Below are 16531 nucleotides of genomic sequence, written 5' to 3' on the forward strand. Positions count from 1 at the left end.
GGATTCTCATTCGTCTAAAAGTGATTTTTTTTTTTTTTTTTTTTTTTAAATAATTTAAATTTGAACATCCCTTCCACATTTTTGGGCGATTATTAATTTAATTTGAATAAAATGAATGTCATTACTATTATCTCTTTTAAACAGATACAACACTAGTTTTACATTTCTTTTTCTTTTCGGTATTACTATATTGGCTGAGGCTCTATCATTGTGGTCGTTTTCCTTGCACCAGAAGAGGTTCATTCATCCAATGGTGACAGGGCATGGGAGATTTCAGATTTGTACCCTTCCACCATATGAAGTTCATCGAATGGTCACACACCATGACAGCTTTGTTCTAATAATTGACGTGACACAACAAAATTTATTGTCTTCTAAAGATAAGATATAATTAAGAATTGGTCTCCAAGTCTTGATGGTACATCCTACCAAAATTAGAGTTAATATTTGTTAATTGCTAACATGCTTTTCTCGGGTGTTTTTTTGTTTTTTTATTTTTATTTTTATTTTTAAAATATTTAGATGTAACAAAGATTATTGTTAGGTTTTCAGAAAGAATAATGCTAAAAATTATATTTTTATTTTTATCCTACAATACTGAGATAATAGTTCTAATCAATCCTTAGATTCAAATGTTAGTTAAAACTGTCACGTCAATATTGTTAGATAATTATTTGATTACATATTTACTCTTTTATGAAGAGATAATGCTAGAAACCACAAGTAAAATAAAAATGTGTTTTTTAGCATTACCATTTTAAAAATATTATTGTGTTTAGAATGTTTGTTAATGCATAATTTTTGTCCAGTTTTACTTGCATTTTTAATAAAGAATGTAATTTTCATATATACTTTTTAAAAATCACGTGCACTAAAGAAAAATGTCGTAACGAAATTAAAAATATTTGTCTGACTCAAATTAAAGAAAAAAACTTTGTCATGTATATATTATATAACCGCGGAGTAATGCTAGAAGTCGCTTTCGTGTCCCTTAAAAGATAATATAACTTTTAAAATTATCATTAAATTTGTAATTGATTATTATTGCAATTTTTTTTTTTTGTTTTTTCTTTTTCAAAGCAAAGCTGGATTCACACTCGGAGTGCAATTGAACAAGATTTGAATTGAATGTCGCTGAACAGCTTCAATTTGCTGCAGCGGATAAGATTTGGAACCAATGAACGCCGGACTCCACATTACCCAATTGTGAGCAGTAAAAAAAAAGGGCAAGTCCAATCTCTAAGAGAACGTGGCAGGTTTTAATTGATAGAGATTGGCGTCTTCAGAAATTACAGGATTTCTGACCGCAGCGAATTCAAAGCCCGACCATATATAAAAGCTTCAAAATTTTTAGTTACAGAGCTTGCAAAGACCAAAAATAGTTCAAAAAAAAAAAAAAAAAAAAAAAAAGACCAGAAAGCATGCCATCCCACTCTTTCGTTTGATCGAAATTCGAAATCCAGTTCTATTCACAAAAGGCCATTTTAGCAAGACAGAGAATTGGAAAATAGATTCCAGGAATTGACTTCTTGGGAAAAAGAAAGAAACGGAGGAGGGAAATGTGGGGATTTGGGGGTAGATATTATTGGGGAAGAAGTGAAATGGGTGGGAAAATAGAGGGCATAGTGGTGGTATTCGCATGGATGTCGAGCCAGGAGAGGCACTTGAAGAGCTACGTGCAGCTCTACTCGTCTCTGGGCTGGAAGACACTCGTCTGCCACTCCGAGTTTCTCAATTCGTGAGTGCTAAATTCTTTATGTGTTCTTAAATTTCGTAAGTTTTTGTTGATTTGATTGGGTTTTTGAATGAGTCTGCATGGTTGGTTGTTTGGATCTTAAGAAATATGGGGTTGGTTGAAATGTTTCACCTTGGTGCTGATTTTTACTTAGCTTTTGGGTAAATGAAAAACTTAGCTAATCTGGGTATTGTTAATTTGAGATGAGATGGGTCTAGAGGCCATTCTTTTACTTTTTAGTAAATTAAAAAGCTTTAAGGATAATAGTCTAAATTGGTTTGGGTTTGGCTCAGATTTTGTAAACAGAGTATCCCCATTCAAAAAATTTAAGCACAAGTCAAATTTGTTATCTTTGCTTGGCTGATGTGCATGGAGCACTTTATTGGGTCCAAATTTGTGAATTGGGAATGTGTTTTTCGTTTCCTTTTATGCATGTCTGTCTCTTATATATACATATGTGTGTGTGTGTGTGTGTGTGTGTGTTTCTCCATTCTGGGATAAATTTGTTGCTCTCTGGTCCTAATTATTCATGATGATCAAAAAAGAAGAAGTGTTTATTATCTGTTCTATTGTACAGCAACAGTCCCTTCCGATTTACTATAAGACCTAATGATCTTTTCAAAGTAATCAGAAACAACTGTCTACATATGCAGCTCCCTGATTGTTGTGTGAAGAGGCATTAACATCGATAGAAGAGCCTTGTGCTAATAGATCACCATCCTTCTCCTTTCTGTCTCGCCCCCGCTGGGGCGCTGGGGGTGGGAGGTGGGGTGGGGTGGGGTATAGCAGTTCCAAATTCGCTGTATTGACCGGCAATGTTTATGCTTTGAGGTTAAGCTCCATAAAGAACTTCCAGTAACCTAAGGACTAAACCGCACGTGCCCCATCTTCAAAGGGATGGGGCACTTCGCTTGAGTACAACACCAATATCAACAAATGAAAGTAGAGACAATAGAGCACATAATGTGCCCTGTCATACCCTGTTCATCTTTTTAATGTACTGTTGCGTATATATTACATATAGGTCAGGGAGGTACTTATGTAGCCTAGCTTATAGTAAAATTGGAATTCACCTACATTTAACAGGTTATATTTTGAAAATTACATTTTCAGAACTATATGATTAGTGCGTGTTGGCTTGATAAGCATGACTATAGTTTCTCCCTCATATTCAGTAGCTGCCATCAGAATTAAAGGTGCCCTTTTTAATTGCCCTCTCTCATGGACACATATTGATTTTGGATCATCTGTAATCTGTACAGGTTCTTCCCTGAGAAGGCCACAACTCTAGCAGTTGATATTCTCAATGAACTTGTTCAGGTCAGTGCTTATTGTAGTTATCCTACCAACAACAGGTGAAAATATTTTGTTTAGTTATTTCTCTAACCTGTTCCTAATGAATGCTTATGGAACTATGATCTTTTGGAATTCCTGCTTGAGTTGTAATGCCATCAACGTACCAAATGTAAATTATTTCCTTTAAACTAAGATGGCACTCTTCATACTCCTTTTTCACGAGTAAAATTTTAGTACTCCTCATGCTCAAGTTTTGGAAGATTCATTCATTGGATAAGGTTGGCTAATAATTTCCTTTTTTGATATTTTGGCATGTAGGAGCTAAAAATTAGGCCATGCCCTGTAGTCCTTGCTTCTTTTTCTGGTGGTCCTAAAGCTTGCATGTACAAGGTCCTTCAGGTAATTTCTTCTAAAGTCAAGGCAATCTGTATGTGTGACTTTTAAAGGGTTTCTCTGTATTTATAAGATATCATTGCAGGTATCCGAAAACCTCTTCTTTTTGTGATAGATATTTAAATAGATTTTCCTCCTGTGGCAGATAATTGAGGGGAAGTGTGAAGGACAACAAAATCTGGTATGCTCTTCTTTTCTTCTCCCCTACCACCCATTCCCTTTTGCAATTAAACGGAGAATAATCCCAATTCTGTCACATAAAGAATTAAAATACATACAATGGTGAAAACTCATAAGAACTTAAGCACCCAAATACAATTTTTGATATTATTTCTTATTTTCTTTTAAAGGATGACTTCCGACTAGTTAGAGACTGTATATCTGGGCATATCTATGATTCCAGTCCAGTGGATTTTACCAGTGATATGGGTACAAACTTTGTTCTTCACCCAACTGTTCTCAAAATGTCCCATCCGCCAAGATTAGCATCATGGATTGCCCACAGCATTGCCTCTGGTCTTGATACCCTCTTCCTCAGCCGGTTTGAATCACAGCGCGCTGAGTATTGGCAGACTCTGTACTCTTCTGTTGTAAGTATACTAGGACTAGCTATTATTCAAAGTTTTCACTTCTTTCCTTCAGCATTTATTCAGCTTTGTTCCTCTCCAGAGCATGCAGGCCCCATATCTCATTTTATGCTCCGAAAATGATGATCTTGCTCCATATGAAGTTATCTGCAATTTTGCTCAACGAGTACAAGATCTTGGGGGTGACATTAAGCTAGTGAAATGGAGTGACTCTCCTCACGTAGGTCTGCTTCTAAACTTAATGAATTTATGTCAATATTTACCATCTAACGTGTATAGAACATTGCAGAAACTATCCTAGTTGCATTGTGACTAGAGGGGACAATTTGTGTTTGCTTGTCGTATTTGGATCATGTCGAAGGCATGAGTATAAGGTTATATAGGTTAAACCTAACCCGACCTATTTAATTAACGGGGCAAACCCCTTAACCTTAACCTGCTAATTTCGTATTAGGTTCGTGTTGGGTTTGTGAGTTGTATAAAAAATTGTCAGTCTTAAATGTCGCATGTTAGGTTTAGATCATGTCGAGGCATGGGTATAAGTTCATATAGGTCAATTATAACTTGACTTATTTAATTAAATTGGTCAGATTCCTCAATTCTAACCCGCTAATTTTGTGTTGGGTTTGTATCAGGTTCGCAAATCGTATAAAAAATTGTTAGCTGTAATTGTAACTGCACTCAAATACATTGTCAACACACTACAATCTCTTCCAGTAGCGGTAAAGAAATGTTTAATACACAGATTACCAGATCTTGAAACACATCTCTGATCCTGAGTTTGTGTTTGAAAATTAGTAAGCGTACTTAAGTCAAGTTTGAAAATTAGGATGAGGACAAAAGTGGATGTTGTACGGCCAAAAGGAAGACATCATTTAATACGAATTGTGTAATAGGTGTGTGCATCAAAATATTGTTTGATTTTAAGTCTTGTTTCTTTTCTTTTCTTTATTGTTTCCTATTTCTCATAAGGTTTAACTTAGTTTCATTTCCAATTTCTTCTCTAGACCTTGCTATGATAATTTCAAACAATAACATGATTCAATCTTGTCACAGCTCATTATCGGCATTATCCGATTGACTATAAAGCTGCTGTGACCGAGCTCCTCAGTAAGGCAGCTAAAGTGTATTCGCAAAGAATTCGTCGACTTGAAGGAGAGAGGATGGGCATAGAAGGAACACATGACGACATTCCCGAGCCAATCGGTGACATGAGGAAAGCAATGAAGAACTCAAACAACTTTCAGGGAGTTGTTCTCGGACCAAGTGACCATTACTTTGCGCCCAGTTTGATGGAGTATTACTGCGGTAGAGATGTTGGGTCGGTGCAAGATGAACGGAAGGAAGACTTAATCCACCTGCATAGTCTACCAAGCATTAGTGCCCATGGTGTTCTCGGTCAAATCCTCTTTGATGTGTGTGTTCCCAAGGATGTCGAAGATTGGGATATCAAAGCTAGTTCTTCAAATGGTCGCCTATTTTCTTCCACACGGAGGCATGCTCCGTTTAATCCCATCAAATGCATACGTCGCTCTAGACTATAATCTCTTACTGGAAACTTGGGGCGTCTATGAATCTGCAGGAATTATATCTTGTCCAAAGCACTCTGCTCGTACACTCCACAAAGATCCCCGGAGAGAAGCTAGAGACAACAAATGAGTAATTGGGTTGTGAAATGTATATTGTGGGCTGTTTTGTAGATAATAAGAATGTGGCATAATTTTGAGCTTATAGCCTCTCTTTCACATAAAATGCTGCTACTTTGACTGCTTAAGCTCAACATAACACTGTAATATCACTGTATTGCAAATAAGGTTGAAGTGTAAATGTGATTCCACTCAAAGTGCAAGTATAGAACTCACGAGAAATTATGCAATTCTAGTGGGATTTGGGTCGTGTCAATATATAGATATAAAATTATAGAAGTTAATTTTAACCTAATTTATTTAATTAAATTGGTAAGATTCATCGACTTACTCATTAGATGACAGTGAAACAAAGGGTCAAACAAAGGGTCTAAAATAAATGATGGAAACCATCTCCAAATAATACACGAGATATTCTCTCTCTAAACTCTATTTTATTTTTCTCAACAAATACTCTGCTTAGACCATGTGAGCAAATGTTTTATTAAATTTTAGCTATCCACTTCTTTTATTATTATTATTTATCTATTTACTTTTTTTTTTTAAGTATTTATTTACTTTTTCAAAACACTTATATTAGACTTAACATTTTTAGTATCAACTTCTACTTTTTCATTTAAAATATTAATTTTTATTTACTTTTCGTATTCTCAAAAAAGATAGAATAAAATTGTTTATTTATTTATTTATTATTAATATAGCTAAGAATTTGTTTAGTAGCTCAACAAATTTTTAATCATTTTATTGAGTCAAGAGGTATAATAAATTTTTGTCACTTAATGGTGAGGTTGTTGGGGAATGTTTTTTTTTTGTTTGTGATTTTTTGTGATTTGGCTTACTAAAATACCAATTAAAAAAAAAAAAAAAAGGTTCGGTGAGGCTGTTAAGAATGTTTGATAACATTAATAGTTGCGATATTATGCATTCTAAGAACATTCATAACAGTTTTACCAAATTTTACTCACCAAAATAGTTAAAAAAACATGTTTTTATATTTTAACTACCGACTTTTTTAAATTACATACAACAACTTTACTATTTTAACTATTTTATTTAAGATTTTTTTATTTTTATTTTTTTAACTTTTTTCAAAGAATAGAAAATAAGAGATAAATTTATATTATTATTATTATTTCATTTGAAGTGCGAAATAGTACTCACGAAACTAAAATCACTATTTTGGTGAGGCTATTTGAGAGTATTTTTTACTTTTTATTTTTATTTTTAATTTTTAGTGATTTGGCTAAAAAAAAAAAAAAAAAAAAAACTAATTTGGTGAAGCAGCAACGAATAGGCATGTTAATACATCATTATTTTAAGTATTTATTTATTTATTTTTTGCAATTTCATTAAATTTGTAGACTGATGAATTTGTCGTAATAAATGAAATATGAGATGGAAAAAGATTTTTATCATTTCACCCAAAAGGCTCAGAACTATTTTGTGGAGCCATATGGCTTCCCGCCGGCGCCAAAGTGGTTGGCCTTTTTCTTGTCTTGCCGGTAGCTCGACAAGCCTGACTGCGAAAATCTGCTGCCGCAGTTGGCGCCGTTGGGACGATAGTTCCTTATCTTTGTAAACTCCCGGCTTAGACTGGCAGATGGGTCTCCTTCTCCTTCTCCAACTTTTCGTTTATCCGCGGTGGAGCTGTGCAGATATGCGCACGCTCCTGGCAACCCAAATCCTCCGTCTCTAGATCTGTACTCACTAATCACAAATCTATGTAGATCTGTGCCTATTCATAACAACTGCAACGAATCAGTGCAGATCTGCGCTCACTCATGGCAGTCCTACATTTATCGGCACCAGATCTACATTCATCTCCAAAGAGCATATCTACGTTCACCTTCTACGGAGCAGCTAAATACGTGAGCTTAATCTCTCTTTTGTTCTCAGATTTGCTCTCTTTTGTTCTGTTTGGTAAAGAATTTTGTAGTGAATTTTTCTGTTTGAACACTAAAAAGAAAGAAAAATGATATAAAGATGAAAGTAGATTTAAATTTTATTATAGCTATGTTTGCTCAGAGCCGGGGTCAGCACTGTAGCTGGAACGGCACTGTTTCAGCTACAGTGACAACTGACCGGTGACAGCAATTTTTCATATTAATTAATTAATTTTTTTTTTTTAAAGCAAAATATTAAAAAAAATAAAATAAAATAAAATAAAATAAAAATGAGGAGAAAGATGGGTGGTTCCAGCCACCCCTGGGCCAAAATGGGGTGGCCGGACCACCCCATTTTTGGCAAGGGGATGGCTCCAGCCACCACTGGCTGATCTGGGGGTGGTCAAACTACCCCCATGGGATGGTCCGGCCACCCCATACGGCATTTTATAAAATATAAAAATAATGTTATGTAAATTGTTACGTTACCGTCTGTATTTTAGTTTAGTTTATGTTTATATTTTAATTTATGTTTTAGGAACTGACGTGTTATACATAAAAAATTGCTCAATATTAGTGCTATGTAACTGGAATGAACACAGCAAAGGCCATTTCACTGATCTAACCGACGAGCTATGAAGGTATTGGTGACCGGGGCGTCCGGTTTCCTAGGGGGGAGACTGTGCCACGCACTGCTGCGACGAGGCCACTCGGTCCGGGCCTTGGTACGGCCCACCAGCGACCTCTCATCCCTACCACCGCCAACCACCGATGGCGGCGCGGTGGAAATCATCTACGGTGATGTGACGGACTACCGGTCCCTCCTCGACGCCTTCTCTGGCTGCCACGTCATTTTCCACGCGGCCGCTATGGTCGAGCCCTGGCTTCCAGATCCTTCTAGATTCTTCTCCGTAAGTTCATCACTCTAAAAGATTCTCTGAAACCTCCTTTTAATTTCGTTTACGCTTTGATGTTTTGAATTTGTCTTTGCAATCAAACAGGCCTTTGAGTTTAGCGTTAACAGATCTGATACCATGTTTAGATTACTACTTGTTTCAGAAGTTTAATCGCTTAATTAAAAGAACAATAATTTAGTTGTTATTATATTAGGTGAATGTTGAAGGATTGAAGAATGTTTTACAAGCAGTGAGAGAGACGACGACAGTCGAAAAGCTTATATACACGTCGTCGTTTTTTGCTCTTGGACCCACCGATGGATATGTTGCTGATGAGAATCAAGTACGGAGATTTGATCTTGATCTCGATCTTGATTTTGAATTTTTTTTGGTCCTAATCTAGAACAAGAAAATTGTGATGGCAGGTTCATCATGAGAGGTTTTTCTGTACGGAGTACGAGAAATCCAAGGCCTTGGCCGATAAAATTGCGATACAGGCTGCCTCGGAGGGGGTTCCTGTTGTGCCGATTTATCCTGGAGTTATTTACGGGCCGGGCAAAGTCACCGCCGGAAATGTCGTTGCTCGAATGGTCTGATTATCTTTTCTTCTTAGTTTCCTGGTTAGCAGTACATATTGTTGAAATTAGTAGCATTATAAGACACAGAATATGGAATTCAATGGAAGTTATTAGTAGATATTTGTTAAACGTTATTGATTGTGTCATAATTTTTAGGGAAATATTGTAGAGGGTCCATGGGTTAAACCTTTTGTCAAATCATTTCCTATGGTTTAAAAGCTATCAATCACTCTTTAAGGTATATTTAAGGTATGTTCCGTTGTCAAATTGTTCTTTTCATAGACCAATCATTAGGGTTTTTAATAAAAATTATGTCAAGTAAGCAGAAGACCAGGTCAAATCTAATAAAACAACTCTAGGTGTGTAGGAGTATCACATTAGCTTGACACATGAACAAAAAATGAAGACGAGGAGAACAAAAAATAGAAAGAAGGGGAGAGATGTGGGTGCATCACCTCCCAAAAAAAAAAAAAAAAAAAAGAAAGCTGAAGGGGTGGGTGGGTGGCCCTACCAACCCCTAGAGGGTGTGGATGGGTCGCCCCACCCACGCATGCCTACTAGCAAGTAGGAAACTCTAGATAGAGGAGGGGGGGTGAGGTCGCCCCACTACCCCTTCAAGCCAATGAGGGCGTGACTGGGTGTGTGGCGACCCACCTACGCCCTTCACCATGTATGAGGCTGTGAGTGGGTCCTACCCACACATGCCACCAATGGGAGTGATAGGACATCGTGGATTGATGGGTGGCCACCTACCCTCCCCTCTATTGGTGGGGGCCTAGTGAATTGGCCACCCACCTATGTGTCAAGCTAATATGAAACTATTTATTGGGGGCTAACGTGGTCTTGTGTCCACTCATCATAATTTCCATTATAAAACCTAACGAAAAATGCACAAAAGGAGCGATTTGATAATGGAGCATACCTTACACAGAGATTTGATAACTTTTAAATCTTATGGAGTGATTTGTTAAAATGTTAAACCCCATAGACCTCTATAGTATTTTCTCCTATTATTAACCATGTTTGTTACAAAACTAGTAGCAAGACACTAGAACTTATTCCAGGACGGATAGTGAGGCCAATAATGTTGGTTTAGGTGGTTTTTATGTAGTTTGGGAGATTTCAAATGTGGGCTCTTTTTTTCCCCTTTATGCAGTGTTTTATTATGAAAATTTGGTTGACCATGTTAACAAGGTGAATCTCTTTATATATTTTAATATGATTCTTGTTGGTGCAAGGACCTAGTGTGACCTTAAGACTCCTTTGAGGGAGACGTTTTGCAAGAGGAAGAAAGGGTTGGAACGGCTCGTCGGTGGGATACGATGAGGCCAATCCAATGCCCAAGTCAATAAGTGTATGGCAAATAGGTATTTAACAGAGTTTAGCTAAAGGTCAGATTGCATACATATAAGGTTGACCTAGACTCTTTATATAGGCCGACAACCTCTAAAGATTTGAGGGATTCCTGCCAATAATTTGTTACTTGACTAGGAGATTCCCTCTCTCAATCTGTTAGGAAGGCCAACATGGTGTAGGTGTTCGGTTAGTTGAGTTAGCGGAGGGGGAATCGTTTGCTTGATAGTATTCCTTTGGTGAAGGTGTACGTAGATCCTAGTAGCTGGATGGGCTTATAGGTTGTTAGGCCCTCAATGACATGCAATCCTTCTTACTGTTGGATGTCAACTGGGTTTTCCGATGGATGGGCTCTCCTTGGGCCCGTCAATATCCAAGCCCTACACCTGGATTTTGGGATGCGAGGGTTGCAGTTTGTGAGAAATCACATTTTCATGTATTATTTGCAGACGTTTGGTAATAGATTTTTATGGCATAGGCAACATGTGATGATATAGTGTTTAGTTGAAACACAACTATCTCCTGGTTGGATTGGGCTGCAATTAATGCCTTGGCCACGTGCATGGTCAAGATTTGTTAGCATTTGAGCATCAGAAACACCAGCCTTAGGAACACACCAGCTTTTTGCAGTTGAAGATTTATTAGATGGGTTAACCGGAGTAGATGGAGTCTAACTAGTCTTTGAAAGACAAGCATCATAATTCATGGTAATGTGAGTTTTGAAAAGCCCAAATGCATGTTCAGAGGCTGGTCCAAGTTTCAAATTCTCTTTATAAAGTGCAAAGATGTATGCATCCTCCGATTTTCAAGGCATTAGAGTTTTCCCCACCATTGATCTAAGGTGTGCAATCAAATTCCCATTATAGGCCTTTGCATTCTCAACATTGTTGTCCCCATGGTACGCTCAATCCGTCTCAGCAAATTGTAATGTCAACATCCTTAAATCCTATTGCATCCAAGTCCTGTATCAACCCAACTCCAGCCGAGTTGACTTGTGAATCGGGATTGAGTATATGAATATGTTTGATGCTCAGGTGGATGTTGTACGGTCTGCCTTAAATGAAATAGGATTTAAGGATATTGAGATTATGATTGCTGAGACTGGTTGCGTACCATGGGCACATCAATGAAGTCTGCCTTCGTGGTGAGAATGTAAGGGTATATAATGGTAATTTGATTACGAACCTTAGATCAATGGTTGGAACGCCTCTTATGCCTGGGAAATCTGTGAGTACATACATCCTTGCACTCTATGACGAGAATTTGAAACCAGGACCAGCCTCTGAAAATGCATTTGGGCTTTTCAGGCCTGACCATACCATGGCTTATGATGTTCGTCTTTCAAAGACTACGTAGACTACATCCACTGCAGTAAGCTCATCTCTTAAACCACCGACTATAGTAATCTGGTGTGTTCCCAAGGCTGGTGTTTTTTTATGTACAATTGCTGGCAAATCTTGACTATGCTTGTGGCCAGGGCATTGATTGCAGCCCAATCCAATCAAGAGACGGCTGCTTTCAACCAAACAATGTATCATGACATGCTACTTATGCCATGAATCTTTATTACCAAACGTCTGCAAAGAATCCATGAAACTATGATTTCTCACAAACCGCAACCTTCACATCCCAAAATCCTAGTGTTGGGCTTCGATATTGACGGGCTCTGGGAGAGCCCATCCATTGGAAAGCCAAGCTGAGCTCCAACAATAGGAAGGATCGCATGTCATTGAGGGCCCGACAACCTATAAGCCCATCAAGCTACTAGGATCGGAGTGCACCTTCACCAAAGGAATGTCATTAAGCAGATGATTCCCCCTCCGCTAGCTCAACTAACTGAATTCATTGTGCCCCCATAGTACGCCCAACCCATTTCAACAATCATAATCGTAATATCCTTAAATTCCATTGCATTCAAGACAGACCATGCAACATCTGCCTGAGCGTCGAACGTGATCCTGGTTCCATAGTCGACCTGGCTAGAATATGCCATGTTTATGTACCTGGAATGGAGTCTATTTCTATGGTTCCTTTCTTCATTATTCATGTATCCATAGAATGTCTATTTCTATGGAATTAGCCCACATATCTCTGTAGTATTTTTCCCTAATATTTATATGTTTGTTACAAAACTAGTAGCTAGACCCTAGAACTTTATGCAGAGATAGATAGTGAGGCCAATAATGTTGGTTTAGGTGGTTTTTATATACCTTTGGAGAGATTTCAAATGTGGGCTCTCTTTTACTTCCCTTTAGGCGGTGCTTGGTTGTGGAAATTTTGGTTGACCATGTTAACAAGGTGATTATCTCTTCATTTTTTATTTTTTTTTAATATGATTCTCATGTTCATCTTCCCCAACCCCTGGTGTAAGTCTCAGAGAACGTTACCTGCAACTTCATGGCAGTATCTTTTAGTATGGAATTTCCGTCGAGTTTGGCTACCTGATTTTCACCAACAAGGTGCATATATTTGTTACTAATATCTCCATTTGATGCTGTTGTATTTCTTCATTCAGATTGTTGAACGCTTTAATGGGCGGTTACCTGGCTATATAGGGTCTGGAAATGATAGATTTTCTTTTAGCCATGTTGACGACGTAGTAGAGGGGCATATTGCAGCAATGAACAAGGGGCGACCTGGTGAAAGATATCTACTGACAGGAGAGAATGCATCATTCAGGCTTGTTTTTGATATGGCTGCTATCATCACTGAGACGCAAAAGCCTATGTTTAACATCCCCATGTTTGTGATCGAGGCATATGGTTGGGTCTCGGTTCTTTTCTCACGAATTACGGGAAAGCTTCCTCTGATCAGCCCCCCGGTATGCTCTGTGGTTTTTGAAATTGCCTTTTACTCTTACAGTGTCAGTGCTCAGTAGACCATTAAGAGAATTCTTCGTGGTATTCAAACTTACAATCTAATGCAGAACATTAAGTTCTCAGTTATAATTAAGAGTTTTGAAAATTATTATCAATATTTTATTTAGTGGACTAAAGAAAGAAAATGGCTAATTTTTTACCTGAGAATAAATCTATTTTTAACACCCATTTTATTATATCCACTTCACGCCGGCTGACGTGGCACAGGATGAATGGGTACTTGAAAAAAAATACTTTCTACATTCAGTTTATGCCACTTCACCTGTATGAAGTGTGTGCGACAAAATGGGTGTGAAGTGAAACATTACTCTTTAACTAATAATGTATAAATTTAGAGAAATGCTATTTAGTAAAGTGCAATACGATTGCCGTACAACTGGAATGATGTGACAATGAAAATCAGCCCTTAATTTTATTTATTTATTTTTTTTCACAAGTTCTTGTTGATTCAAAGGTTGATGGATTTTTTTTTTTTTTTTTTTGCGCAACGTGATGTTGATACTGCTTAGTATTTAAAATGTAATGGTCATCTTAGGCACATTTCCTTCCTATCAGTCTCTCTCTTTGGATTGGGAAACAACTCACACACATCTAATTGGACTACCTACCACCCATGACTCATTCTTATACGAGTCTTTTCACTTGGCTCAAAGGGCATTGGCCTACTTCCTATTAGTCTCTTGACCTTACTTTTGTTCGTTCAGTTTACAATGCGGTCTTACATTTTCTCTTTTGTTCAATCCTGGAGCAGACTGTGGACGTTTTAAGACATCAGTGGGCATATTCCTGTGAGAAGGCTAAAGCAGAGTTGGATTATAACCCTAGAAGCTTGAAAGAAGGGCTAGCAGAGATGCTTCACTGGCTGAAGAACTTGGGCTTGATAAAATTCTAATGGGAACACACTAACATTTCTTTTATTGAGATTGTAATGTGTTATACTGTCACTTTCCTCTTCCTTCTATCCAATCTAATGTGCAACTGTTACCTATGCAAATAATCCCTCATCAATTTCTCTTTCTTTGCACTCAACTCTTAGGGCTTTTTATTTCATGGTTTCTTGTGTGTATTAATATCACATGTACTTCTATATCCTTTTCACATGTGCATTTTTAATGGTTCTTATGAGAACAGCAAGCTCAGGAATAGTCCACATAGAATGGATAAATTATAAAGGTATTCATACATGTTAAATTTCACATTAATTATTTTCTTGTATGTGTGTATGTAGTTGCAGTGACCCACGCAGGAGCATGTGAATGCATCCGCCCATGTTCTTTAAGAGACTATTTATTGGCTTGATTGATTAACATGCCGACATAAAACCTTCCAGCCAACTGTCTAAACTTTTTGAGTGGAATTTATTTTATTACTTTCTTTACAAGTGGTATTAACATACGTCTGACTAAAAAAATTATAGAGGCCTACTTCTCTTCTTATGTTCCTCCAAAAGTTTATAGATATATTTTTTTTTTATGTTCGTCCTAATGTCAAGTATGGTATGGTATATATTTAACTTATGCTCTAGAATATGAGTAACTAATATTATACCTTTATCTTACTATGCCGACATGGCAGGGCCTAGTAGTCATTATATATGTATATGTATGTCTATAGAAATACTACTTGAAAATTATGTAGTTTGACCTAATTAAGAGTTTTGAGACCCTCTATTAGAAGAACCATTCATTACGTTATATAATTGGGATGATGAAAGGCTAAAGTTATGTGAAACCATGACAAGTGTTTATGATGGATTCAAAGACGCAAGATTCCCATGCTCTTTTAGGGTAAGAAAAGTCAATTGCAAATCTGAAAATGTTTATTCTGCTGAAAATATGGGATTTCTTTTGACTTCTTCTATATATGTTTTTTAAAATTCCTGTGTAGTGGAGACAGCTAATTGGATGTTGTGTGGCATGCGTGTATGGTGGTGGGCGTCGGATTAAATATGTGAAGGTGGGATGTTGCTCTACTTGGTCCCTAAAAACTCTGGTTTATTCCCACAAGCCGATCACACTTGATCAGTTGATCTGATAGCATGGGGGGAACTCGAAGCCCTACTGGCCATCTGTATTCAAAAGTCATAAATGAGCTTCACAAAGGCCTCTATGAAAGAAATTCTGTAACCCTTTTCTTTCTTGTTTGGTTTTTAGCAAATAATATTCACTTACGATCAGAAGAATTTTTTTTTAAAAAAAAAAGGCTAAAAAAGCACATAACATTTCCCGTAAGAAAGGAATAAAGGAAGGGAGTGCCGTATAACTTGTCTTATTGAATTAAGGAAAAAAAAAAAAAAAAAAAAAAAAAGACTTGACTTATCTGATGTTGACATGCAATGGAGTATCGTAGAAAACAAGGAGGAGGCAACTGTGATGGGCAACAACAAGAAAGTTGATTGCAACACTTCACTGGCGAGCTGGAGAAAGCATCTGACTTGTTCCAACAGCTTTGCCTTCAAACACTCAGGATTTATCCGTTTCTTGTTTAACGGGGAACGAAGTTTTCTTCAAAACTCTCGGATGAATTAATTGAAATGCATATAAAATACATGTGAATTGTCGCATATAGAATCACATGCGTTTTTTATTAGATAAATGTTATACACTACACTTTTATCCTACTTTATTAATGTGACACTGCCAATCAGTCTATAAATTGCCATACAAAATATCAAATGGCTAGATAAGATAAAAGTACAATTTGCTTACACATATTAGCATGTAATTGTAGGGTGTTAATTTTTTTCTAGTGACTGATCTGACTCCAATCACATGCTGATATGTATAAAAAATTGTAAAAACAACATTGCTCATTTTTAATATATATATAATTTGATTCAAATATGTATTTTGAACACTTTAATTTATTATATCGGGGTGTAATGTGGTGTGGTTGAAACATGATCTTTTGTCGTTTAAATAAATTGGAGAATATTCAATTATTTATATTAGAAGAGTATTTTTGTCTTTTTGACTTTTAAATGACAAAAATATATTTTAATATAACGAAGTAGATATTTTCCTGAAAAAGATCCTAATTCGGTATGGCTGAGCCATATTAGTAAAAGCAATTATTTTTGCCTGACTGGTTTATTGTTAATTAACATACTTGCACGCGGTGTTTTGTCCGATAAGCGCCCATTAAGAGAGGTTGAGGCCAAAACTCGCGTCTAATATCGGTGACAACACGCCACAGTGTGATTTTGACCCTAAAAGATCGTTCTTTATTGGCCAGCCGTTGAATCTTGATTTTGATTAACTTAGCTTGTGCTCACGCACATTTGCT

At 36.9% G+C, this 16531-nt stretch overlaps 2 protein-coding genes and 1 pseudogene across 4 annotated transcripts; all 3 read left to right on the plus strand.

The window, feature by feature from the left end:
• The first annotated feature begins 1396 nt into the window (after positions 1-1396).
• Positions 1397-5848, plus strand: LOC132185835 (peptidase, S9A/B/C family, catalytic domain protein (Protein of unknown function DUF829, transmembrane 53)). The gene is made up of 7 exons (XM_059599631.2): positions 1397-1738; positions 2998-3055; positions 3350-3430; positions 3570-3605; positions 3775-4014; positions 4094-4235; positions 5068-5848. Exons 1-7 carry the CDS (start codon positions 1560-1562, stop codon positions 5553-5555), a joined length of 1224 nt encoding a protein of 407 aa, XP_059455614.2. The 5' UTR covers positions 1397-1559; the 3' UTR covers positions 5556-5848.
• A 1224-nt stretch (positions 5849-7072) lies between these two features.
• Positions 7073-14294, plus strand: FLDH (NAD(P)-binding Rossmann-fold superfamily protein). 3 transcript variants are annotated; one of them, XM_059599629.2, is made up of 6 exons: positions 7073-7525; positions 8182-8451; positions 8651-8779; positions 8862-9026; positions 12883-13188; positions 13998-14294. In XM_059599629.2, the coding sequence occupies exons 1-6, from the start codon at positions 7439-7441 to the stop codon at positions 14136-14138; spliced, it is 1098 nt and encodes a 365-aa protein (XP_059455612.2). In that variant the 5' UTR covers positions 7073-7438; the 3' UTR covers positions 14139-14294. The 3 variants fall into 3 exon arrangements, with proteins under 3 accessions (XP_059455612.2, XP_088374330.1, XP_059455613.2); XM_088518204.1 differs by having other exon boundaries at positions 7461-7525; positions 8143-8451; XM_059599630.2 differs by lacking the exon at positions 7073-7525 and having other exon boundaries at positions 8095-8451.
• Positions 10714-12713, plus strand: LOC148584740 (glucan endo-1,3-beta-glucosidase 7 pseudogene; annotated as a pseudogene).
• Positions 14295-16531: the final 2237 nt, after the last annotated feature.

Source organism: Corylus avellana, chromosome 7, assembly GCF_965113065.1.
Source record: "Corylus avellana chromosome 7, dhCorAvel1.hap1.2, whole genome shotgun sequence".
NCBI classification, from domain to species: Eukaryota; Viridiplantae; Streptophyta; class Magnoliopsida; order Fagales; family Betulaceae; genus Corylus; species Corylus avellana.